Below are 26,151 nucleotides of genomic sequence, written 5' to 3' on the forward strand. Positions count from 1 at the left end.
CAATTGTATAGGCCTTTAGCCTCGCAAGCCAAACCTGTACAGCAAGAAGCTGTACAAGGGTCTGGCACAACACGATTTTCAGTGTGGGCGGGATTAACGGTTGTCTGTTAAGTTGCCTCTGCACGCAATGCCACGCAATAGGAATGGCGCTACAACCAATCCGAGCGACTGACGAATGACAAAAGACGATTTGATTGGCCTGGTACAGTGTAATTTTTAAGGGACATTGCCACACAAAATCAAAAGAGAATTTTATATAAATCAAATAGCGAAATGTCATCTATTGATGATCAATGAGGACTTAGAAACTCAATGTTCTATGTGCCCATTAGCTGCCGGTCTATAACATACCAAAATGTTCTTATTTTTTCTCTATTAGTTGATTACCACTGAATATCCCTTTCACCATTGTAAAAATTGGGCATTTGCAATCATATAAAATATATACTGTATCTGCTAATAGTGAAGCAGCAGGTCTCTGGACAGCTTCACTGTTTGGACCTCTGAAACTGGAGACCTGATGCTACAGCACCAACCAAAGTTATTACAATATCAGGTAATTATTACATTATCAGGTTCTGCAAAATTATTCGGAAATGCACTTTATTACATTATCGGGGTATTATTACATTATCAGGTTTTATTACATGTTTTAGGGACTTATGAAGGAATTTGTATTACATTATCGGGAGTTATTACATTATCGGGAAATTATTACATTATCAGGTTCTACAAGGAGACAAAAAAACAAAGCAAATTAGAATGTTACCGGTCCAGAAAATCAGAATACCAATTGGAAGAATATCTCTTTACTGTTAGAGTTATAAAGCAAAGACAGATCCTGACCAAATACAGACTAAGTGACCACTATCTTGCCATAGAAAAAGGCAGACAAAGAAAATCCTGGCTGCCAAGAGAGCAACGAATATGTGGTCACTGCGTAACAGGTGAGGTCGAGACAGAGGTGCACTTTCTTCTTCACTGTGAGAAATTCAATAATATAAGGAAGTCATACTTTGACAGGTTTACGAGCCTAATCCCAGGCTTCCAAAATCTAGAGGAACGGGAAATGGTGTCAATCTTGCTTGGACAGCAGGGACAGACAGCAGGTCTTGCTGTATGTCTATGAATGCCATCAGGCAAGGGACAGCGATTATAATCTGTGAAGCTCTACACACACACACACACACACACGCACACACACACACCCACAGTCACACACACACACACACACACACAGTCACACACACGCACACACACACACACACACACACACACACACACACACACACACACACAGACACACAGACACACACACACAGACACACACACACACACACGTTTGTTTGTTGATATGTGTAAATGTATGTCTATGCTCTGTAACACCCACCAACGTAATAACTTCCCACCAACGTAATAACCCTGCCAACGTAATAAAAAAGTGTGCATTTCAGACGTAATAGCCCGGCCAACGTAATAATTTCCTGCCAACGTAATAATTCTTGCCTCCTGCCAACGTAATACACAGCTTCCTGCCAGCGTAATACTTATTACGTTGGCAGGAAATTATTACGTTGGTGGGAAGTGTAACACCCACCAACGTAATAACTTCCCACCAACGTAAAAATCCTGCCAACGTTATAAAAAAAAGTGTGCATTTCAGATGTTATGGTCCGGCCAAGCTTGAGAAGTCTTATATTTTGTTACATTTTGTCCCACCAATGTAATACATTTGATCATTTGCCTAATAGATTCCACTGGGTAGTAAGTTTTTATTTGTATTGAAGGGGCAAAGACATGTCAGGATTCTCATCTCTTATCTGACACATTTAACCATACAGATATATGCCTCTTTTCCACTGTTTTCTGGTAGGCCTTCGATTGTGCAGGCAAAATGAGCGTTTGTGCACAAACCGTCTTTAAGATAGCCTATTTAACTTTGTGACCTTAATTGACCATAGGCTACTCAGCACCCCCTCAACATCCAAATGACTCGAAAATGGTTGGAATCGTTTGTGCTTCGTTTGTGCACGATTGTGCAGGCAAAATTAACGTTTGTGCACAAACCGTTTTTATATAATTTAACTTTTAATTTTTTGGAAGTAGGTGACGCAGCACCCCGTCAACATCCAAATGACTCAAAAATGCTTGGAATTGTTTGTGCATGTGTGTGTGGGTAAAATTAACGTTTGTGCACAAACCATTTGTATGTCACTTTGTTTGGTTTTGTCATTTTATTTATGTTAAGTCCTAAAAGTTAAATATCTTAAAGACGGTTTGTGCACAAACGCTCATTTTGCCTGCACAATCGTGCACAAACGACGCACAAACGAATCAAAATACTTTTATTCATTAACTGGGCCCTGTTTCTCGACAGGTTAGTTGCTAACTAAGTAGCAACTTAGTAAGTTGCCAAAGGGACATTGCATTGCAGCCAAGTAAGTTGCTAACTTAGTTAGCAACTAACCTGTCGAGAAACAGGGCCCTGAATTAGGGTTGCATTTGCATGTAGACTTTGTTGCCATCTAAGTTAACTTTGTTGCCATCACTATTTCTTTGTATTATTGTTCAAAACTGTATAATTAAATGTGTCAGACAAGAGATGAGAATGTCATTGGGAACAAAGTCTTCAATACAAATAAGAGCTTACTGCCCAGTGGAATCTATCAAGCAAATGATCAAATGTATTACATTGGTGGGACAAAATGTAACAAAATGTAAGACTTCTCAAGCTTGGTCAAGCTATTACATCTGAAATGCACACGTTTTTATTATGTTGGCAGGGTTATTACGTTGGTGGGAAGTTATTACATTGGTGGGTGTTACACTTCCCACCAACGTAATAATTTCCTGCCAATGTAATACTTATTACGTTGGCAGGAAGCTGTGTATTACGTTGGCAGGAGGCAAGAATTATTACGTTGGCAGGAAATTATTACGTTGGCCGGGCTATTACGTCTAAAATGCACACTTTTTTATTACGTTGGCAGGGTTATTACGTTGGTGGGAAGTTATTACGTTGGTGGGTGTTACACTTCCCACCAACGTAATCATTTCCTGCCAATGTAATACTTATTACGTTGGCAGGAAGCTGTGTATTACGTTGGTAGGAGGCAAGAATTATTACGTTGGCAGGAAATGATTACGTTGGCCGGGCTATTACGTCTAAAATGCACACTTTTTTATTACGTTGGCAGGGTTATTACGTTGGTGGGAAGTTATTACGTTGGTGGGTGTTACAATGCTCTGCTTTAGCAATGCAAACAATATTTGTCATGCTAATAAAGCTCATTTGAATTTGAATTTGAATTTGAGATGGATATAGGGAGAGAGAGAGACAGAGATGGACAGAGGGAGAGAGAGAGACAGAGATGGATATAGGGAGAGAGGGAGAGAGAGACGGATATAGGGAGAGAGAGAGACAGACATAGAGAGAGAGAGACATAGAGAGAGACAGACATAGAGCGAGAGAGAGAGAGAGAGAGAGACATGCATGGACATAGGGAGAGAGAGAAACAGAGACGGAAATAGGGAGAGAGACAGGGACGGATATAGGTAGAGGGAGGTGGGAGGTTAGTGACATATGGCTTAATCTGATACCTCATTAAAGAATACTGTAGAACAGTGGTTCCCAAACTTTCAACAGTCCCGTAACCCTTCAGACATTCAATCTCCAGCTACGTAAAAAAAAAAGAGTTTTCCTTTACACATTTTGGTGAATTCCGTTTGATTCCGTTTCTAATCATTTTGTTCACCCTGAGGTAGATTTATGGCTTAAAATGAGTGAATATTATGTGCCACAAGTGACCCAAACCTTCTTAGATTGTTGTTGGCCAGCCATCGACAGACAAAAGACAAAAAAAATCATGATTTGCAGGCGATTGGGAAGATGAGCAAATAAATGTGACGGACGGACGTAGGGAGGTGTGTGTGCATCAACAGTTGAACAGGGGGGCGTGGCCGGAGCGGAATTCAGCGCAGACGTGACATTTTCTCAGTGGTTTTGATTTGAATTAATGTTTGTTCATCGTTGCGATCATTGTTGTGTTTATTTGAAAGAAATACAGTCTTGCAGGGCAAAATATAGGGGAATTTAGGCGATTTTGATGCACAAAATGAATTCCGGTTTCCGTCTGAAAGTTCAATTCAAAAGGGTACATCTTGCGAATTCCGTTCTTTTTTTGTTATCACGGAAAATCGTTGGCTCTATACTTGTAGATATTTTTGGCAGTGTAATTATTTTGATGAACATGGGTATACATGAGTATTTTTGGCACTGCGACTTGGCTATACAGACTATTAAAGATTTTGTGTCTATTTATAGCTCAGTCTCAAGATGTAATGGGCCTTTTTCACTTTGAAAACGCAAATCAAATGTTCTCCCACATACCCCCTAAACCACTTTGCGTAACCCCAGTTTGGGAACCGAGGCTGTAGAAGATGTGTTATTTATTCTCCTGAGAAAAGCTCCAGTCTAAAGTCCAGTCAGCAGGAGTCAGTGGTCCTCCATTAACGCCTCAAACAAACCACTCCTAAACTCCAGACAGGAGTCTCTATTGCCTCCTGAACTCCAGACAGGAGTCTCTAATGCCTCCTTAACTCCAGACAGGAGTCTCTAATGCCTCCTAAACTCCAGACAGGAGTCTCTAATGCCTCCTAAACTCCAGACAGGAGTCTCTAATGCCACCTGAACTCCAGACAGGAGTCTCTAATGCCTCCTAAACTCCAGACAGGAGTCTCTTATGCCTCCTAAACTCCAGACAGGAGTCTCTAATGCCTCCTAAACTCCAGACAGGAGTCTCTTATGCCTCCTAAACTCCAGACAGGAGTCTCTAATGCCTCCTTCCACTCCGTGAAACCTGCTCAGTGGAAGGAACCAACCACTCCTGGAGGGATGTGGCTACGGGACGGGACAGGAAGTCTCACCCCCTCTGACCTGGAGGTGTGTGACATCAGGGCTGGGGGCGTGTGACGTGCGCGAGCCTGACACAAGCACACATCACCTGAGGGAAGAGTTTGCATACACCTGACAGGTAAACCCTTCGGGGCAGTATGCTACCACCGCTGGGTGAACCTGACACCACTGTTGAAAAAAAAAACACTTTCTCTGGAAACCAAGGATGTACTGAAAGAAGAACCGAAAAAATTCACCAATAGGAACGATCTAATGACAATTCCACTATCTGCTGTGTCAGCGAACGCCAGGCAAACGGAAGGAGAGGAGAGCGTTACAGGAGAACTGAAACACTCTGGAATGCATCCAACCATCAATCTCCACAGATATAAATATATATACAGTGCCTTGCATAAGTATTCACCCCCTTGGATGTTTTACCCTTATATTGCTTTCATAAATCAGTCATGGTCAATATAAGGTGGCTTTTTGGAGAAAAAAAAAATCACAAAATAGCCCTCTTTAATGTCAAAGTGAAAACGGATTTCTACACAGTTATGTAAATTAAATAAAAATAGGGAATGAAAATAAGTGATTGCGTAAGTATTCACCCCCTTTAAATAGACTGCCCTAATTCAACAGAGGTCCAGCCAATTGGTGCTAGAAGTCTCACAATTATTGAAATCAAAGCTTCATGGAAGAGAGCCACTGTTGAAAACATGGTCCACTTTGGTCTCATCAAACCACATAACCTTCTTCCACTTGACCATGGACACTCCCACATGCCTTTTGGCGAACTGTAGTCGATACTTTTTTTCAACAGTGGCTCTCTTCCATAAAGCTTTGATTGGTGAAGAACCCAGGCAACAGTTGTTGTATGCAGAGTTTCTCCAATCTCAACTGCTGAAGCTTGAAACTCCTTCAGAGTAGTCATAGGTCTATTGGTGGCCTCTCTTACTAGTCTCCTTCTTGCACGGTCACTCAGTTTGGGAGGACGGCCTGATCTAGGCAGATTTACACATGTGCCATAATCCATCCATTTCTTGATGATGGATTGAACAGAATTCCAGGGGATGTTTAGTGCCTTGACATTTTTTTTTAGTGATCTTGGGTCTTCATGATGTAACAATAGCCAGGAATACTGATTACTGAATACTGACCAGTGAATGGACCTTCCAGACACAGGTGTCCTTATACTACAATCACTTGAGACACATTCACTGCACACTGATCCCCATTTCACTAATTGTGAGACTTCTAGCACCAATTGGCTGGACCTCTGTTGAATTAGGTCAGTCTATTTTAAAGGGGGTGAATACTTATGCAATCACTTATTTTCATTACATATTTTGTATTTAATTTACATAACTGTGTAGAAATCTGTTTTCACTTTGACATTAAAGAGGGCTTTTTTGTGATTTTTTGTCCAAAAAGCAAACTTATATTGACCATGATGATGGGTAAAACATCCAAGGGGGTGAATACTTATGCAAGGCACTGTATATAGTGCTGCTTGAAAGTACGTGAACCCCTTGAGCAGTTTAGAGTTTTCTGTTGTTTTACCATGATTTTCCTATTTTATCATCACCAGTTTTCCATGTAAGATATGTCAGGTTTATGTTTATCAATTGCACATACACTTATTCCATGTTTCATGTAGTTTTTTGGCTACTCACACAATTCCCTCTAAACAAGTACATGCAATTGATAAACATAAACCTGTCATTTCATATATGGAAAATATATGGTAATGATAAAATAGAAAAATCATGGCTAAACAACAGAAAACTCTAACCTCCTCAAGGGGTTCACATACTTTCAATCAGCACTGTATATGCAAATCACCAGCACAATCAGGGTTTCTCATTGCTTTGGCATTCGCATCCAACAACATGGGCAAGATTGGGCACCATCCTCTCCACAGCACCTATGGGTTAGGATCGTTGGCATGACTACCACAGCACCAAAGTTAAGATCATTGGCATAGACTTCCTCTCCACAGCACCTACGGATACGCATCACTGGCATGAACTTCCTAACCACAGGAACCACGCATCTAGTTAGGAAGCGCATTCTAGTTCCTGAGAAGTCTTTTGCATATTAGCCCAGGGTTTGTGGGCGTGGGAGTGAGAGAACTGCTTGTGCTTGACTTGAGAAAGTGTGTGTGTGTGTGTGTGTGTGTGTGTGTGTGTGTGTGTGTGTGTGTGTATGTTTGTTTGTGTTGGGTTTTAGGGTTGTGATGTCATGATTGCATTTTTTAAAACCATACTAAACTCAAAAGAATTCTCCAGCATTTTCCAAAACTAAACCTTCCTGACAAACAGAGCTACTCCATCATGAGCAAAATGTTCCCTGTGATATGTCTCATTACGTTTTGAACTATGAATGTTTCGTACATCGACGTTTTAACTGTAAATCTACTGTACATCCTTAACATTTTCACATTTAGCAGGCGCTTTTATCCAAAGCGACGTAAAAGGAAACTGCATTTATACATCAGGAGCAGTTTTTAGGGGTTTAGTGTCTTGTTTAAGGACACTTACACACTTGTTAAGGAGGAGTGGGGAATCAAACTAGCAACCTTCTGATCACTAAACAACTCCTCTACCTCCTCTACCTCCTGTAACACTGTGGCCCTTTAACATACTCTAGACCAGTTCTGACCTCCAACAAAGACAATGTCGGGGTTCAGAACTACTCTGGAATATTCTTCTTTTCTATGGTCATCTGGCCTGTGGCAATGTTCCTGTTTTTGTGTGTTTATCTCTCTCTCTCTCTCTCTCTCTCTCTAGCTCTCTCGCTCTCTCGCTCTCACTCCTAAAATAGAGGCATGGGTAAGGCAGGGCTTTTGAGGGGGGAGGGGGCTTCATGCAGCATCTGTCTATAAGTGTGTGTGGTAACGTCTCTGATTCTCCCCCCCCCCCCCCCCCCCCCCCCCCCCTCTAGAGCAGGAGAAATGTGAGGTATGTGTAACAACTGTTCTCGCTAGATCTGGAGGAATGGTAGCGCGCGTGTGTGTTTGTGTGAGATCAGGAGGAATGGTAGCCATGTGGCCAGCAGTCAGGCTCCAGAGGCCTTTGGGCAAATAAGGTTGCAGCCCCTTAGTGGGGGGGGATTGGGACTCTACTCGTACAACCTTGACTTGATCAATGTCGTCTTCTTGTTTTTTTACTTGATTATTGTTGACAGAGTCAGCGCAAAAACAGCACAACGGCGTCATTTTCTTTTACTTTTGCCCGAGTTGTGATTTGCCAAGTTGAATAGGGAAAGTTGAATAGGGAAAGGAAAAAAAATAAAAAAATAAAAATGCGAATCATAGTTGAACCTGAGACACAAGCATCCAGGGGCCTGAAGGAAAGGACATTTCTAGATTAGGAAGCACCTGTGTGGGGGAGGGGCTGTAGAGGGACGAACCCCACCCCCCCTCAGGACACCAGAGAAAAACAACAACAACCAACACCACTACCATGTAAATCGACCTATTTATTGATTTAAAAACACCAATGTATCTATTGATTTATTGAATATTTGTATTTCTTTCAGTACATCCACCTATCTATTTATTTATCCACTATCAATTTATATTTACAAAACACCAATGTATCTATTGATTTCTTGAATATTTTGAGTTTCTTTCAGTACATATCTATACATAAACCTTCAGGCAGGGTGTGAAGTGTTATCCATGCCATGTTAGGCACTAAACTATGGAAAGCCAAAAATGACATAATTAAAAATAAATACATATGTAAAAATGTGAGTCATAAATAAACAAAATGACTAAAAATGCACCAAAGAAAAGCATTAGAAAAAATATATCATGCAGTTATGTGAATGGAAATGGAAAATTAGTCCTTTTTATTTACTGTTACATTTATTTACGCTTACATTTATTCCCAAATACATTTCTTGCTCCTTTTATTTTTCTATTTATTTACACATTTTTTACCGTACTATTTCCCGTACCGTATTTATTTCTTCTCGCGCCTTTTTACATTTCTTTCTCCTACATTTACATTTCTGGCTGCATTTATTTCTGGCTGCATTTATTTCCGTATTCATTCTTGTCTCAGTATGCAAATGAGGTGGGCTATCATTGGCCAGCGCACTGTTTCGCTCATTGGTCTCGCTAGGCCTCTGGCCTAAGTGTTGGTGAGAACTGAGAAGCTGTATGGAGAGATCGGAAGAGATTGAAAGCTATTTTGATGCAATTTGAATCACAATTTTTTTGTAATGAATCCACCGATCACTTGGAGTATGGTGGCGAGGGAGCTTCGAGGCTTCGCAGAGATGGCTGAGCGTAATAGGATGTCTATGTGGCTGAGACCTTGACTCCAGATTTCTTACCCTGCTCGCTCGCTACAATACGCCATACTCAAACGAAGATCCCCGCTACCTGTTGTGCAGTGGGATGTAGCAACAAAATAGGGGACGCAAACGTCTCATTTTATAGCTTTGGGGCCGTATTCACAAAGCCTTTTATCTTACCACTAGGAGTGCTCCTAACTCGCGCTAAAACCTTTTACGTAGGAGTAATTTCTTAAAAGTGATTCACAACGGCTCTGAGACCTACTCATACTAAGGATAATACCAACTCCTAAGCTTAAGATAAAAACTCCGTTGCTATGGATGACGTCCATTCTCATGCACGAGTTTAGAAGCGGTGCGTACGGTGATTGGTTGCTGACAGGCGCTCTCATTCAAAACTCAGTCCTAACATCCCCCTAACGATCCCACTAAATCAACAGAAAATAAGAGAATAACCTAGGCTTCAAATGAAGCCATATTAAATAGTTATGGATAGTGCACTTAGCAGAATGCACACGCATGATGACAAGTTTGTGCATCCAACGTGAATGACGCTTTGCACGTTAGAGAAAGAGAAATTGCCGAAAAAAACACGGAAATTGCATGAAATCAAGGAAGTAATAATTAAAGCTCCCTGCAAACTATTAGGTAATCGGCATATTTCCAGCCCTTAAACACTTCAAATATCAGTCCATACGGCTCTTTAAGTCCTCCTGTCATAATGGACGAAACGAGGGCGAGACGTAAGAGAAAGTCGAACTGGTCCCAGGACCAACTGTCCATGTTGGCCCAGAGTGTGCTGGAGAGGAAGGGAGTTATAAAAGCTAAATTTGGCTGTGGGGTGACCACAAAAAAGAAGCGTGAGGCATGGGAGGACATATGTGTTAACATAAATGCTTCATTCCCTGCCGTGTGTCGCTCTGTCGATGACCGCGAGAAGCGGTGGTATGCGCTCCAGTCACAATGTAGGATGGAGATTGCGGAGTGGACTTTAAAAGAGCCGTCGCAGCTACAGGTATTGTGTCACCAAAATAGGCCTCATGCGTATACTTGCATGTTGTAGTTCAACTGTGCTCCCGGTTGTGGATTGAGGAAGGGTGTCAAAAGCCATGTCTTGCATGGTTGCCACTGTCACCCAACAAGTGGCATCCAGCAGGTACATGGTGCCGCTCAAAAAGCTGGCGCAGACCGCGCTCTCCATTAAAATGCGCGAATCGTGAGTAGATCCAGGCCACTTCGCAACAATATCCATGATTGTGAAATTTGGATCAAACACTATCTGTGTATTAATTCAATGTACCTTTTTGCGGTTTACAAAGACGTCCTCATCTCTGGATGGAGCAATTATTTTAATGTGTGTTCCATCGATGGCACCCACGACACCGGGCATTCCTGCAAACGCCATGAAATTGACCTTGATCCTTTGAAGTAGGCGATTGTCCATAGGGAACCGAATAAACTGTTGTACAATGTGTGGTCTACAGAGTGCGGTGATTGTTTGATGAATGAATAGGCTTACTGATGATTGCGATATTCTGAAGTCGTCTGCGTTGCAAAGTTGCATTTTCCCCGTAGCCAAAAATCTTAATGTTATCAAACATTTAACTTCCGGACTGATTGGGTTGTTTAGGATAGTTGGAGACGTGATTGCATCCCGCACTAATTCTAGTAAAATGTTGATGCCTTCACGGTTTAAACGATATCTTCTCAACAATTCAGAGTCGTTCATTGTCTCCAACACGTTACGTCTGGCTTCAGCCATTTTAAGACTTTTTGTGAATAGGTCTTAGTGACTTAGGAGTCCTCATGAGGAGTTTTAAGCTGTCCTAGACTTAGGTGCTACTTTTAGGGATAAAATATTTTGTGAATTGCTCTTAGTAAAAAAAAATAGGAGTCCTAAATTTAAGACTGACACGCCCATTATTTTTAGGAGTTTCTCCTAAATTCGCCACTTATGAGCTACTTTTAGCCCTAAGATTCTTTGTGAATACGGCCCCTGGTGTATAGTACTTTCATTGTAGATGCACGACAGTTCATTTCCACGAGGGATCAATAAAGAGACTATCTATCAACTTTTTGAGAAAGTTAAAGAGCTGCACACATTGCCTTAGAGTTATTACAATCCTCACGTTATGTGTGGCCTGATTTCATGGGTTTGGGTGACAAATCCAGCGATTTTTTTCTCACTTGTCATTAGGGGGGATATTGTGTTGACAAAGCTCTGCAAAAGCTATGTATCACGTCCTGCAGTTCACGTTACAACCGAGCTGACGAGAGCGGACAAGGATCTCAACTGCTGATGTGCACTGGTTGTGGTTAACTTGCTTAGCTTCTATTAGCTAAACTAACGGTGCACTGTTTAACTTGGTTAGCTTCCGTTAGCTAAACTAACTGTGCACTGCTTAGCTTCCGTTATCTAAACTAACTGAACCATGGCAAGCAAAACGATAAACCTCATACGTTAAGGTTGACAGCTTGGGTATGAATAGTGTGTGTGAAGGTGATATGTGTGTGTGAAGGTGACTAACGTGAGTTAGCTGGTTAGCTTGCATAGCTTTGGTTATAAGAATACAGAGCTAGGGGAGACTGGGGTAAGCAGCTCGACCAATGAGAGAGACGGTGCGCTGGCCAATGATAGCCCACCTCATTTGCATACCGAGACAAGAATGAATACAGAAATAAATACAGCCAGAAATGTAAATGTAGGAGAAAGAAATGTAAAAAGGCGCGAGAAGAAATAAATACGGTACGGGAAATAGTACGGTAAAAAATGTGTAAATAAATAGAAAAATAAAAGGAGGAAGAAATGTATTTGGGAATTAATGTAAGCGTAAATAAATGTAACAGTAAATAAAAAGGACTCATTTTCCATTTCCATTCACATAACTGCATGATATATTTTTTCTAATGCTTTTCTTTGGTGCATTTTTAGTCATTTTATTTATTTATGACTCACATTTTTACATATGTATTTATTTTTAATTATGTCATTTTTGGCTTTCCATACTAAACAGACAGTAAACGCCGCCATGAGAAAGTTAATCAAAAACAGTGCAACATGAAAAAGGCATGACCCACACACACACACACCACTGCTCCCACATCTACACACTCACTATGAAACACACTCATCTTAACCCTGAGTATAGCGCTGATGCAGTGGTGTAGTGGCCCCTGGAGAAGTGGGTATACTCTTCATTTATTTTAAGCAGCCCATGCAGCACAGGATAAACGCCCTGCTGTGAAGTGGGTATACTGAATGCTGACTGAAAAATAAGTGGGTATACTCCGTACACCTGCGTATACCCTGGACTACACCACTGCGCTGATGCTATAACATGACCTCGTCTTAACCCTGACGATAGCGCTGATGCTATAACATGACCTCATCTTAACCCTGAGTATAGCACCAATGCTATGAAATGAACTAGACTTAACCCTGTTGCTTGTTTACTGCATGTTTAACGTTGTTGTGGTAAGTTTCAATTAGCGAACAGCCTGGAGACTCTTGCTGCCGTTTTTCCCAGAGGGCGTGTGTGTGTGTGTGTGTGCATGCATGTTTATGTGACGCCATTAAGATTGGGTAAGGCTATTACAGAGAATGCTGTCTGTCTTTTCGTACATTCTTTACGATAGGCAAAATTGCTCAACCTTGCGTGCCAAGTCAGCCCTAGCAGAGAAGCGACACCTATCATAATTACACACACACACACACACACACACACACACACACACACCTACCTATCATAATTACACACATGTCAATCCAATGGGTTAATACTCCCTTTACAGTCTTTTTACAGACAAGCCGCCTTTGATAACACCTCTGCAGGACCTTTGAGGGTGGTGAACATTACAGTGTATTTAAAAGAGGAACATCCACTAATTACATTCAACCTTTCCCCCTATACATGTCATGTCAGTCGGGTGTGTGTGTGTTTCACACAGGCAAGTGAAAACAGGCATCCAATGACAGGAGCTCCTTCCGGTCTGACGTACAATTCATGATTAAGGTGGCGTCCTCTGGAGATGAGTCATTTCACTCGTAGACTCTGAGGAGACACTTAAGCACCAGCGGAAGTCATCCCCTGCTGCTTTGACAATTGAATTTTCTCTCACGGGATTAAGAAAAGTTTATCTATCTATCTATGGTTGCTCTTCAGTGTATACATTAACTAGCCATCAGACTTCACATCCAACACAATCAAACATAGGTTTTATATAATATTTATATAATTTGTCTTTAATTTGCTATTTGTCTATTTATTTTATTTATTTATTTTATTTCTTATTCAAATTTGTATTCATTTATTTTTGATGATAATGTATATAGATACTTGATTCCTATTCACACTACCCTGCAGCTTTGACAATTGAATTTCCCTCATGGGATAAATAAAAGTTTATCTATCTATCTATCTATCTATCTATCTATGGTTGCTCTTGAGAGCAGAAGTCATCTCCTTAAGAGAAACATCTATTGTTGCTCTTCAGAACAGAAGGCATCCTGGGAGGAATGCCCTTATAATAAGGATCGCACGGCAGTGTTTCAAAACCACCCAAATCCTCCCACAAGCACTGATCATTGGAATGGTTACATTCGTGTACGTGTTTCTCTGGAATAGCACAGGGACACCTACACTGCAGAGGTCAAAGGTCAACCAATGATCAGGTCATTGGATAATCAGGGCCGATATTTATACATTCTGTATCATTTGTCATTGGGATATTTGTATCTAAATGCCCAATAACAGGTCACACTTTTGAAAGCAATGTGTGTGTGTGTGTGTGTGTGTGTGTGTATGTGTGTGTGTGTGTGTGTGTGTGTGTGTGTGTGTGTGTGTGTGGGTCAACACATCTCCTCTACTGGTAAGGCTAACATTTTCTCCACGTCATCACCTCATTGGCCGAGCGATAATGTTATCTGACCATGAAAATGTACGTTTTGCCAGACTTGCCGCTGGAGGCAAGTAGGGGGGGTAAGTATCCAGTAAAAGGGTCATAGAGCACACACACACACACACACACTAACACACACACACAGTAACACACACACAGTAACACACAAACACACACACACACTAACACACACACACTCACACACACAAACACACACACACACTAACACACACCAGTACTTGAGGCAGGGCACACACACACAAACACAAACACCCACACACAGACACACAAACACACGGCTTATATGACCTATCTGAATCAGTAAAAGTAGTCTACACTTAAACTCAAAAAGAAACTTGAATTGTTAAAGAATTAAGGACAACCAGCAGGGTTGCAAACTCATCAGGGATGGAAAAGGTGACAACGATGCAAACCCCCTGGGAGGGTCCGGGGCATGCTCCCCGGGGAATATATTTTATATACGTATAAGAAAATTGCTACCAATTTTGTGCTCTGGTAGCAGTTTAATCATAAACATTCCTGAGTTGAATGTTGCACGGGCACAGGCCAACCCAACCAGATTACATACACATGTCAGGAGAGGCAGAGTTGTGGTATGTAAGTAATATTAATGTTAATAGTTTGGAAGATAAAGAACTTGAACTTGAACCTCAGGTGGTTGATGGGAAAGCTTACCTGCTTACACCTCCATGACAGCAGCACAGACACCACCATGACATCATGCTCTTTGACAGAGCCTCATGAAAAGTGAAAAGTTAAAAACAAATAGTTGAAAAGTTAAAAAACATAAGGATAAGATAAAATAAAGATTGAAATGTATCTACTGATCTCTGATTTAAATGTAATTTTTGTATGATTCTAATCATTTTTATAATCAAAATCGCTGAATTTGAACATGTCCTGTTCAAACAGAGAGGCAACTCGCAAGGACAGGCAGCGACGAGCTGCACCTCATCTCAGATTGTGGCATCCCTCACACACTGGGTTGAGCGCATGCCTTTTGCTTTCTCATTGTTAGTCATCACTGAAATATTTGTAGACACTTTTATTATATGTCGTTTGTATCCATATAAAAGGTAATGTATTTCACGTATGTGTAGAAGCTATTTAATCTTGCTGATCTGTCGGAAAAAACACAAAGGGGAGGCGAATGTATCCTCTGCCTCAATGAAGGGGGCGTGCGAGAAAAAGTGAGCTGGACGAGTTTGCACCCATGACTATGTCATGGTGGTGTCTGTGCTGCTATGTCATGGAGTTGTCTGTGATGTCAAAGAGCATGATGTCATGGTGGTGTCTGTGCTGCTATGTCATGGAGTTGTCTGTGAGGTCAAAGAGCATGATGTCATGGTGGTGTCTGTGCTGCTATGTCATGGAGGTGTCTGTGATGTCAAAGAGCATGATGTCATGGTGGTGTCTGTGCTGCTGTCATGGAGGTGTAAGCAGGTAAGCTTTCCCATCAACCACCTGAGGTTCAAGTTCAAGTTCTTTATCTTCCAAACTATTAACATTAATATTACTTACATACCACAACACATAAGGTTAAACCAAGCAAACAGGTGTGAGTGAGGTGGCTGGATCAGAGGTGATGAGGTGTGATCAGGTGCAATCAGGTGTGAGAGGAAAGGGAGACACTCACTGGTCCAGCAGCTGGTCGTGTTTGGCCTGCATCTCCTTCTCTGCGTTCACAGCCCTCTCCTTCTCCAGCACAGCACTGTCCCTCATCTCACGCAAACTCCTGAGAAAGAGAAAGACAGAGAGAGAGAAAAAGGGATGAAGAGAGAGAGGATAACAGAGAAAGAGAGTAAGAGAGAAAAATAGACAGATAGAGCAAAAAAGGTGACATAAGGAACGATAAAAATGGGGGCAGGGAGAGAAAGATAGAGAGAGAAAAAAATAGTGAGAGAGAAAATGGAGAAAAATGAGTGACAATTAAACAGACACACGCATGTAATGAGGCACCTGTCCCTACAGGGAAATCCATGAAGAGTCAGAAGGCAGAGATTACCCAAGAGTCATTGGCATACAGCTGCTCCGAGCATGACTCGTCAGAACAGACACGGGACATACCTACCACACACACACACACACACACACACACACACACACACACACACACACACACACACACACACACACACACACACACACACACACACACACACACACACACACACTCCTATAGCAGCATGACTCGTCAGAAAAGACGGTTGACAAACCTACACCAGCACCGGAGGAACCAGTCTCACTGAATAAAATGCTGCAGTCAGCACAATATCAATCAGAACAGAGGTCACATTGTATCCCAGTCAGCACAAACATCATTACACCATCAGGCCCCAACAGGTAACGCTTGCCCCTGTGCCACAAGGCATAGGCCGTTTTTAGAATAATACTCAGTGTTTGGCACACCACTGACCACATCACACAACACTAAAATGCCTGTGGAGAGATGGGCTCTCAGCCTGGGCCTGTCAGCACACACACTCTCACACTCTCACACACACACACACACACACACACACACACACTCGCTTCGCTCAGCTCTGAGAGTGCTCCATAAAACCCCTACAGCTGCCCCACTTAAACAGAGGATGAACAGAATATTATGTGTTGCTATGTGTGTGTGCTAATGGTTGTTGTGGTGCTTGCTGTCTGAGACGGCGTTACATGCCAGGGCAGAAGGGGGCGCTCTCACCGGTTCTCCCGCTCATACATCTCCTTAGAGGCGCGCTGCAGACTCTCCATCTCCTGGCCGGTCTTCTGGCGGATGTGCTCCAGCTCGTCCCGCAGCTTACCCTCATATTCACTCTTATAGTGGTCCCTACAGATGGCAGATATAGACAAGTTTAAGGCACACACGCACGCACGCAAACACACACAAAGTAAAATATAATTCAACTCCCAACAGTACCGGGCCCACACTGCTCTTCCTAGAAAACCAAGTGGAACACACACACACACACACTGCTTACTGAGAATGCATTCCAGTGGCCCGCACAAACAAGTACACAACAAATAAATAAACACTTCTGAAAACATCGTCTTAAATATTGACATGAAAATGCTCCTTATTGTCTTCCTGGAAGAGAACAATCATCTTAAAGAATGACGTGAAAACGCTCCTTATTGCCTCTGGCTCTGGTCCTGTCTGATAGAGCATGACTGGACTGAGTTCTCCGAGTCAGGCTGCAGCTCCCGGAAACTGCACTGGCTACTATCTACCTGAGCTCCAGGTGAAAACAGTGCTTTGGAGAAGATCGCAGTCTGGGTACATGCTACATTTAAAGTAACTGTTCACACACACACACTACGGTCTTATGGTGGTGTCTACAGACAGAGGATGAAGAGGAGGTTAATACACACACATATACACACCCAGACAAACATACACATATACACACAGACAAACATACACACACACACACACACAAACCCACCTATAGAAACACACACACAGTCACACACCCAGACAAACACACACACACATACACAACGCACGCATGCACACACGCACACACACAGACACTGCTTACCCATCATGCATTCCAGTGGCACTTAAGAGCATCGTCTTAAAAATTGACATGAAAACGCTCCTTATTGTCTTCCTGGAAGAGACTGTGGCATGACTGGCATGAGTTCTCCGAGTCAGGCTGCAGCTCCCGGAAACTGCACTGGCTACTATCTACCTGAGCTCCAGGTGAAAACAGTGCTTTGGAGAAGATCGCAGTCTGGGTACATGCTACATTTAAAGTAACTGTTCTTTTTCAGAACACTGCAAGGAACATTTGAAGACAGGTGTGTTCTTAACGTCTGTTTAATGCAGCAGGGGTCTTCACTCCGCTTCATTAAACAAGTAGCTAATAAACCCAAACTCACGTCATGTGCCCAGGGGTGTCCAAACGTCAGCACACAACTGTCCTTGTATGTTTCACATGAACATGAGGGGCACTGGAGGATCTGGCATCCCTGTGTGAAGTCTTAAGCACACCCCCACCCATGCAACCCTCTGTGAAGTCTTAAGCACACCCCCACTGATGCAGTAACATTCAGGGCCGCGCACATGACGCACATTTAGTCACCGGGATAGGCCGCACCAAAGGTTGCGTTGACTGCAGATGTGCATGCAGGTTTCAAAGCACTGGTTCGGGGTCAAGAGAAAACTAAAACCATTTATGCTTATCCTTCATTCAGCAGACGCTTTTATCCAAAGTGAGGTACAGTGCAAATGCACACCCTCATTGGCATCACGCTTCATGGGAATACTAATGGAGACTCGCTGATGAAAGGAGCATTTTGTTTATTTCATATCTGATTATATTAGCAGCAACAGTATTTGAAGGTAGGTAGGTGCTAGCTGCTGCTATTTAGGGTTAGGAGGGAGCAGTTCTAAAGGAGCAAATATAAACAAACAAGTGAGAGAGAGAGAGAGAGAGAGAGAGAGAGAGTGTGAGAGAGAGAGAGAGTGTGAGAGAGAGAGAGTGTGAGAGTGAGAGAGTGTGAGAGAGAGAGTGAGAGTGAGAGAGAGACAGAGGGAGAGGGAGAGAGAGAGAGAGAGACACAGATGCATGTGTATACATCCGCACTGCAAGACCACAGACATTTTGGAGTACTCTTGGGCCATGACAATCCCAAAATGTTTATCAGACTATCCTCAACCAAGACATGGTTGGACAGGGCTATGACCATGAAACAAAATAATTTGCTTCGTGTAAAACTGTAAATTCTTTTTCACAGTAACTGCATGAGATGAGGATAATCACCAGTGTTCAGCATTTGTAGCCATTAACCCCTTAACCCATTAACCCCCTCCAGAGATCCCCCTGCTGGGGATAATTCTGCGGTAATGACACCTTAAGGTTATCAGGCGTGTTAGCTCCTCCAGAACTAGACAACACAACTCCAGCCACTTCTCCATCCCCTCCCCCAAAGCAGGGCATCAAACAGACCTTAAATAGAATATTTCAATATTGATGTAGTTCTGTGTCATCTCAGCATAAAAGAAGTCAACAACAATGGCGGCGTGTGCAGTGGCCTAGGGGGGCCCAGACGTCAATAAGACGTTGGTAAATAAACTGCATGCCCACATGTGGACTGCCTGAGGGGGGCGCCACTGAGCCCGACTGCGTGTCAGCATGTTCACTGCCTGAGGGGGCGCCACTGAGCCTGACTGCCTGAAGGGGGCGACACTGAGCCTGACTGCCTGAGGGGGCGCCACTGAGCACATGTGCACTGCACGAGGGGGGAGACTCTGAGCCTGCTAGGCCTCCTGTAATCCTGCACTAATAGCTGAAGTGGTAACGGATGAGCAGAGGCCTCCCTCAGGCCAGACAAACCTGCAGACCCACTCACCCACCTGTTCAGCTGTCTCTCCCACCTGTTCACCAGAGTTTGAGATAAACTCTAGATGTTAACAACCCCCCCCTGCCCCTCTGACCTGGAGGTGAGGTATCTGCCCCCCTCCTCCCTCTCCCCCGTGCCAGTCTGACCTGGAGGTGAGGTATCTGCCCGCCCCTGCCCCTGCCCCTGCCCCTGCCCCTTCCCCGTGCCTCTCTGACCTTGAGGTGAGGTATCTGACCGCCCCCCCTCTCCCCTGCCCCGTGCCCCTCTGACCTGGAGGTGAGGTATCTGTCGTAGGCCTCCTCGCGTGCCCGCTTGGCGTCCTCCAGCTGTGAGTGCAGGCGCTCCAGGCGGTCCTCGGCGTGGGCACAGCGCACGTTCAGCTCCATGTTCTGCCTGTTCAGGTACTCCTTGTCCTTCTGCAGCAGTGTGAGGGCCTGCTGCTGGGACGAGCCCTGCACACACACGCACACACACACACACACACACACACACACACACACACACACACACACACACACACAGTGAAGTGAAGGTAATTTCTGTTCTGCATTAATCTTACCTCCATGGGAATGCATACTTTGTGTGTGTGTGTGTGTGTGTGTGTGTGTGTGTGTGTGTGTGTGTGTGTGTGTGTGTTGAACAAAGGCCTAAGGCTGTATTCACAAAACATCCCGAGGCTAAAAGCTCCTAACCAAAACTAAGAAGAACAGCTGTGTCAGTTCTTTGAACTTTGAAAAAACTTTTTACCTAATTGTCTTGACAGAGTAATTCACAAAGTCTTTTGAGTCTGGGAGAGCTAAAGACTAGTCGACTCACTGACTCGCTGAGACCAACTCCCAAACGAACGGAAAACTGCAGTTTCTATCATGCCACATTTGAATGTTTTTGAAAGCAGACGCAGAATTACTTAAAAGTTACCGTCTCAATAGAGAGGGAAGAATTATAGAGCGGGGATGCAATACGCCACTCAACAAACCAAAACAACAAACTCAGTGCCGAAATTGGATGTAACATTTTATTGTATAAATAAACTAGCTCCTGTCTACACGAACGTGACATCATACGGATGCATTTTAAAAACTGTGCAAAGATTCTCAGTCTGTGGGCAGTGTATCATTTTTCATTATTTCATTTGTAGCCTGTCAAATATTTATTTATTTATGAATCGTTCTTTGCTGAAGGTAGGCCATTTAGCACATGCCTACTCACTGGCACAGAGCTGTCACTCATCAGCCAATCACAGAGCTGTCACTCATCAGCCAATCACAGAGGTTGTTGCAAACAAGCTCGTGCATGAGACTTGACGTCAGCCAGAGCAATGGAGTCTTCCTCTGAGCTCAGGAGACAGTTCTTACGTCCCTTTAGTAAACAGGAGGTCTCAGCTTTGTGAAGAGGATTTACAAGAAAACTTTAAATTGGAAACCTTAAGTGCGCCTTAGGAGTACTCTCAGTGGTAAGATCAAATGATTTGTGAACATGGGCCCTGATTTGGTTTGCATGGATATCGAGGCATCGATTATGCTCAGCGCCTAATGCTGCTACTAAACCAACCAATAAAACGAAATAGCGTTCAGATAATGTCAAATCAGGGGGACAGTTTAAGTACCGCAGATGATATCACATCAGGGGGAGAGGTCAAGTAGTCAACAACGGGTGTCTTCTTATACCCAAACCTTTGTCATCTCTGCTTTACCTCCTTGAGCAGGTCGTTTCCTCTCCTTGCTCTAGGCGGAGTATGTGTTTGTGTGTGTGTGTTTTACCTCCTTGAGCAGGTCGTTCCTCTCCTTGCTCTGAGCGGAGTGTGTGAGGTCCAGGATCTCCAGTCTCTTCCTCAGCTCCCTCGCTTCCGTCTCAAACGTGTCCCTCTCCCTGGGGTCGGACAGAGCAGGACGGGCAGACATCACTGAGTGCTACCATAGCAACACCAACAGCATCAGGACCCAATGCTAAAACTACTGAGCCAGAAAAAGTCTCACGGTACTTAACCTAACATCCTACATCTGTCATTTTACACAACTTGAATGAGTGTGGGTCGACATTCTAAACAGTAGCACCAATTGTCAGTCGCTTCTATTTAATATACTGTTGCTTGAGATGCAAAAACCCTCACGTGTACATGCCTCTGAACAGACTTCCCTGCCTTATGAATACATGGGACTGTTAATGTAAAAAGGCACCTGCTCAGGGTGCTCTTGAACACAGCACTAATCTATACACCTGCCCATCTTGAACACAGCACTAATCTACACACCTGCTCAGGGTGCTCTTGAACACAGCACTAATATATACACCTGCCCATCTTGAACACAGCACTAATCTACACACCTGCTCAGGGTGCTCTTGAACACAGCACTAATCTACACACCTGCCCAGGGTGCTCTTGAACACAGCACTAATCTATACACCTGCTCATCTTGAACACAGCATTAATCTATCTGCCCAGGGTGCTCTTGAACACAGCACTAATCTATACACCTGACCAGGAGCACCCAGCTCTGAGAACCCCCACACCCCTCCCGACTCCGGATCCATATGACTGAACAGGTGTGTCAGGTGTACTTCCAGACCGAGGCAAAAACCTCCAGTCACAACAGCCCTCTGTGTACAGGACTGCACGACACAGCCCCGGACAGGCTCGTAAGAAGCACGATGGCGACCCCTGCTGGCCACTGCAGGGAATTTGCTCGCTAATTCAATATTTCACAGTCTTCCTTTTCAAGATTAGATATCTGGAATGTCTATTCAAACTGCAGTTGAGATCTCCTTCTTATATCTAATAATTTAGTAAACACTATTAATCTAATCTATCTAAGAGAGCACAACGATGCACGAGGCTGTCCCCTGATTTAATCAGGCAACAATGCTTGACTTCACCCGGATTCAATCCGAATGCTTGGAACTGCTGGAGCCCCAAAGTAATAAAAGCAGACAGGAACACTTCCAATCGCCCATGTACCCCATGTAAGGCAGTGCCCTGTTTGACCACAGGAGGGCAGGTTAGGGCTCTCACCGTCTGACGCGGTCATAGTTCTCCCGCTTGTAGTCGCCCTCCTGGATGAGCTGCTTGGTGTCAGCCACTTCCAAGGTCAGGCGCTGACTACGGATCTCCAGCTCTGAACGCAGCCTTCTCTCCTCCTCATAACTCTACAGGACAGAGGGAGAAAGAGAGAGAGAAAGACAGAGAGAAGGGGAAGAGATGAGACAGAGATGAGAAAAGAGAGAGAGAGAGCGAGAGAGAGAAGGGGAAGAGATGAGACAGAGATGAGAAAAGAGAGAGAGAGAGAGAGAGAGAGAGAGAGAGAGGGGGAAGAGATAAGACAGAGATGAGAAAAGAGAGAGATGAAAGAGAATGTAAAGGAGGTGTAGAGACAGGAAGAGGGAAGGGAATATGATGACTTTCATGGCTCCTCATGGCCAGATTCCTCCACATCGTTGTGCCTGACTGGTGATGAACGTGCTCCATACCTCCATGAGAGACTTCAGCTGACCCCTGTGGCTCTCAAGGTCATCAGACAGGCCATTCTTCCTCCCCTGCAGCTCCGCCACTAGGGTCCTCAGAGGGGTCACCACCTCATAGAAGCGCACCTGCACCAAGGAAAGACGCAGCAGGTGAGCCACACACACACTTCTGCACAGGCCTCTCCGAATGGCACTTTTACTTCACTCCTATTATCTGACTGCATGCCTGAGAGCTTTCTAAGGGCTGAAACACACCAAACGCGTTTCTAAAAACGTAGACGCTTCAAAAACATCTTGGCAAAGTTCGGCGGGCAAAACAGCCTCATGCGCACCAGGATAGGAAAGAATGGTTTTGCTACCGTCACGTTTTCAGAAGCGCGTTTAGTGAGTTTCAGCCCTTACATGCCTCTTGCCCCATCCCTGCCTTGCACATGTTAACCATAACAGCAGCTGGCTTTGCCACAAAACTGGCCCTGGTCTGACGTGAATCTGGCTTTAGTCTTATGTGGATCTGCCCTTAGTCTGACGTGGATCTGGCTTTAGTGTGACGTGGATAGTCTTTAGTCTGACGTGGATCTGCCCTTAATCTGAAGTGGATACAGTCCTAATGTGCCCCCGGCTAGTCTGGCTGTGTGTGCTGCTGTTGCTGCTGTTGCTGCTTACCGCCACATACTCCGAGATGGAGAGCCTGTCTGCTTACCGCCACATACTCCGAGATGGAGAGCCTGTCCTCTTACCGCCACATACTCCGAGATGGAGAGCCTGTCCTCTTACCGCCACATACTCCGAGATGGAGAGCCTGTCCTCTTACCGCCACATACTCCGAGATGGAGAGCCTGTCTGCTTACCGCCACATACTCCGAGATGGAGAGCCTGTCCTCTTACCGCCACATACTCCGAGATGGAGAGCCTGTCCTCTTACCGCCACATACTCCGAGATGGAGAGCCTGTCCTCTTACCGCCACATACTCCGAGATGGAGAGCCTGTCCTCTTACCGCCACATACTCTGAGATGGCGAGCCTGTCTGCTTACCGCCACATACTCCGAGATGGAGAGCCTGTCTGCTTACCGCCACATACTCCGAGATGGAGAGCCTGTCCTCTTACCGCCACATACTCCGAGATGGAGAGCCTGTCCTCGGGCAGCTCCCTGAGCTCCAGGTAGCGCTCCTCGCTGAGCTCCAAGTCGCGGAGGCTGCGCCGCACATCCCCGGCCTTCTCACCCAGCTGCCGGTTGGTCTCCTCCAGCTGCTTCTGCCGCAGAAGGATGCCGTCGATTTCCTGCTTCCGCAGAGCCTGGTGCTTCCTGCATCACACAGCAGAGGGCGCCATAAACACTCCAGTCAGGACCACTGAACTGAACTGGTCAACTGGTCAACTGGTCACCCCATCCACACAGTGAAAAGTACACCCGATAGACAACATAAACGGGTCTTAAATTTGCAGCAAGCAGGATAAAACTAGGTAATAACACTGAAATGATTTAATAAATCAAATTTAAATAAATACACACAACCAAAAAGGTGTTTTATGAGCTAAGGGCGATTGTATGCGACAGGACCACAAATAACATAGCTACTACTTATAAACTGTATGAGGACCCTTCATCTACAAGAATTTAGTTTTTAGCATAGCTGAATCATTTTCCTCTCTGAACACCAACCAAGTGTATCACTACTAATTTTCATAAATTGTAACAGAACTGTTAAAGCCAAAGAACAAATTGAGGAGTAAAGAATCATGTCAGACCTGTTGTCATCTTGTTGCATTTTGAGCTGGCTGTCCAGCCGAAGGGCCAGCAGCTGTTTCTGGTGTAAAGCGTCATTCAGTCGCTCCTCCAATTCCTCCGTCTGATGACAAAATATGGAACAAATAACGACTATGAATATATGAATATCAAGCCTAAAATACCTTTAATTGTTCCTTTATGCGGTACACTCGTCTTACCGTAGTCAAATGGTCGACTTTAAGGTTATCAATAATGAGGTTTTTCTGTGACAGCTCTATTTTCAAAAGCTGCAGGTTGTGAAGCAGCTCTTTTCGCTCAATGATTTGTTTGGTGATTTTCTTCGATTTGCTCCTCTCGTCAGATGAGGAAATGTCCTCAGTGGGTACTGTTGTCTCCAAACTAAAATCTTCAGACTCGAGCGAGCTAGAAATATTCACTGACGGGTCCCTGGGTTTTTTGGGTGGCATTTTTATTAAATGAACGTGTAGCAATTCGAGATGGAAATGTAAACTTAGCTTGTTAGCTGTTGCTACCGGAGTTGCTATCTCTCACCCTAACGTCCTTCGATAGCAGTGCGGTGACTACATGAGTAAAGATTAGCGAACTGAGCTATCAGTCAGACTCCTACTAAACCCAGATCAAGGACGTTCAGGTTTAAGGCTTATTGCTAAAACTTAAAAAGCACACATCTCCTTAGCTTGCTACAGTTAACAAACATTAGCGACCTATCTAGTTATGGCTACCTGATTTGATTTGCTTGAAACGCCTACTTGGCTAACTTATCGAATTGACACATATAACACACTCATAATATTGCCAATTTGAAGGCAAAATGCAGTTTATTCCTTGAACAAAGATAGCCTGGTTGATCTGCAGTAAGGTGGGCAAAAGACTAGCAACGCGATATTTGATTTAAGAGTCCCGCTTCAACCGCCGCCAGCTGATGCCAACATCTACTGGACAACAACAAACTGAATGATCAACAAGTGTCTGAAGAGTAACTTTGAATGCTGTGAGCTGCGCTTTTATGATATGGCGCCACCTATTGCACAAAGTTAATATAACATGAGCAAGCGAAATCAGAATGTTACCCGAAGTGTGGGTCAACTTCATACTGCAACTAAAACAAACTCAACGAATTTCGTGTACTCAATTTGTTCTGAATGACAGTAGCAAATCCTAAGGAATCGAATGAGGGTGAAGTTTTGAAAATCTATTTAATTTTGTTTCTCACTTTCTAAATAACTTTATAAAATTCACCATCTCTCTTCTCTCATCTTTCTTAACTCATTTGTATTTCTGTATATCCCCTCTTTCACTCATTCTCTCTCTCTCTCTCCCTCTGCTTGTCTTTCTCTCTTCATCTCCCTTCCACTTTATTTATCCATCTTTCTTTCTCTGCATCTTTATCTCTTTCAGTCTCTGTCTCCTTTTCACTCTCTATCTAGCCACCCTCAATTCTTTACTTCTTTCTCCCTTTTCTATCTTTATATCTATCACC

General features: G+C 43.8%; 1 protein-coding gene across 1 annotated transcript in view; it reads right to left on the reverse strand.

Moving 5' to 3' along the window:
• pibf1 (progesterone immunomodulatory binding factor 1) overlaps positions 1 to 25,186 on the reverse strand; it is a 60,768-nt gene extending 35,582 nt beyond the window's left edge. The window contains exons 1-9 of the mRNA XM_080836035.1: positions 24,869 to 25,186; positions 24,671 to 24,771; positions 24,029 to 24,227; positions 22,928 to 23,047; positions 22,473 to 22,606; positions 21,223 to 21,331; positions 19,733 to 19,914; positions 16,818 to 16,943; positions 15,759 to 15,857 (exon numbers count right to left, since the gene is read on the reverse strand). Coding sequence (XP_080692161.1) covers positions 15,759 to 15,857; positions 16,818 to 16,943; positions 19,733 to 19,914; positions 21,223 to 21,331; positions 22,473 to 22,606; positions 22,928 to 23,047; positions 24,029 to 24,227; positions 24,671 to 24,771; positions 24,869 to 25,117 — 1,319 coding nt within the window. The 5' untranslated portion in view covers positions 25,118 to 25,186. The remainder of the gene's footprint in view (positions 1 to 15,758; positions 15,858 to 16,817; positions 16,944 to 19,732; positions 19,915 to 21,222; positions 21,332 to 22,472; positions 22,607 to 22,927; positions 23,048 to 24,028; positions 24,228 to 24,670; positions 24,772 to 24,868) is intronic.
• Positions 25,187 to 26,151: the final 965 nt, after the last annotated feature.

This window comes from Sprattus sprattus, assembly GCF_963457725.1.
Source record: "Sprattus sprattus genome assembly, chromosome: 3".
Taxonomy (NCBI): Eukaryota; Metazoa; Chordata; class Actinopteri; order Clupeiformes; family Clupeidae; genus Sprattus; species Sprattus sprattus.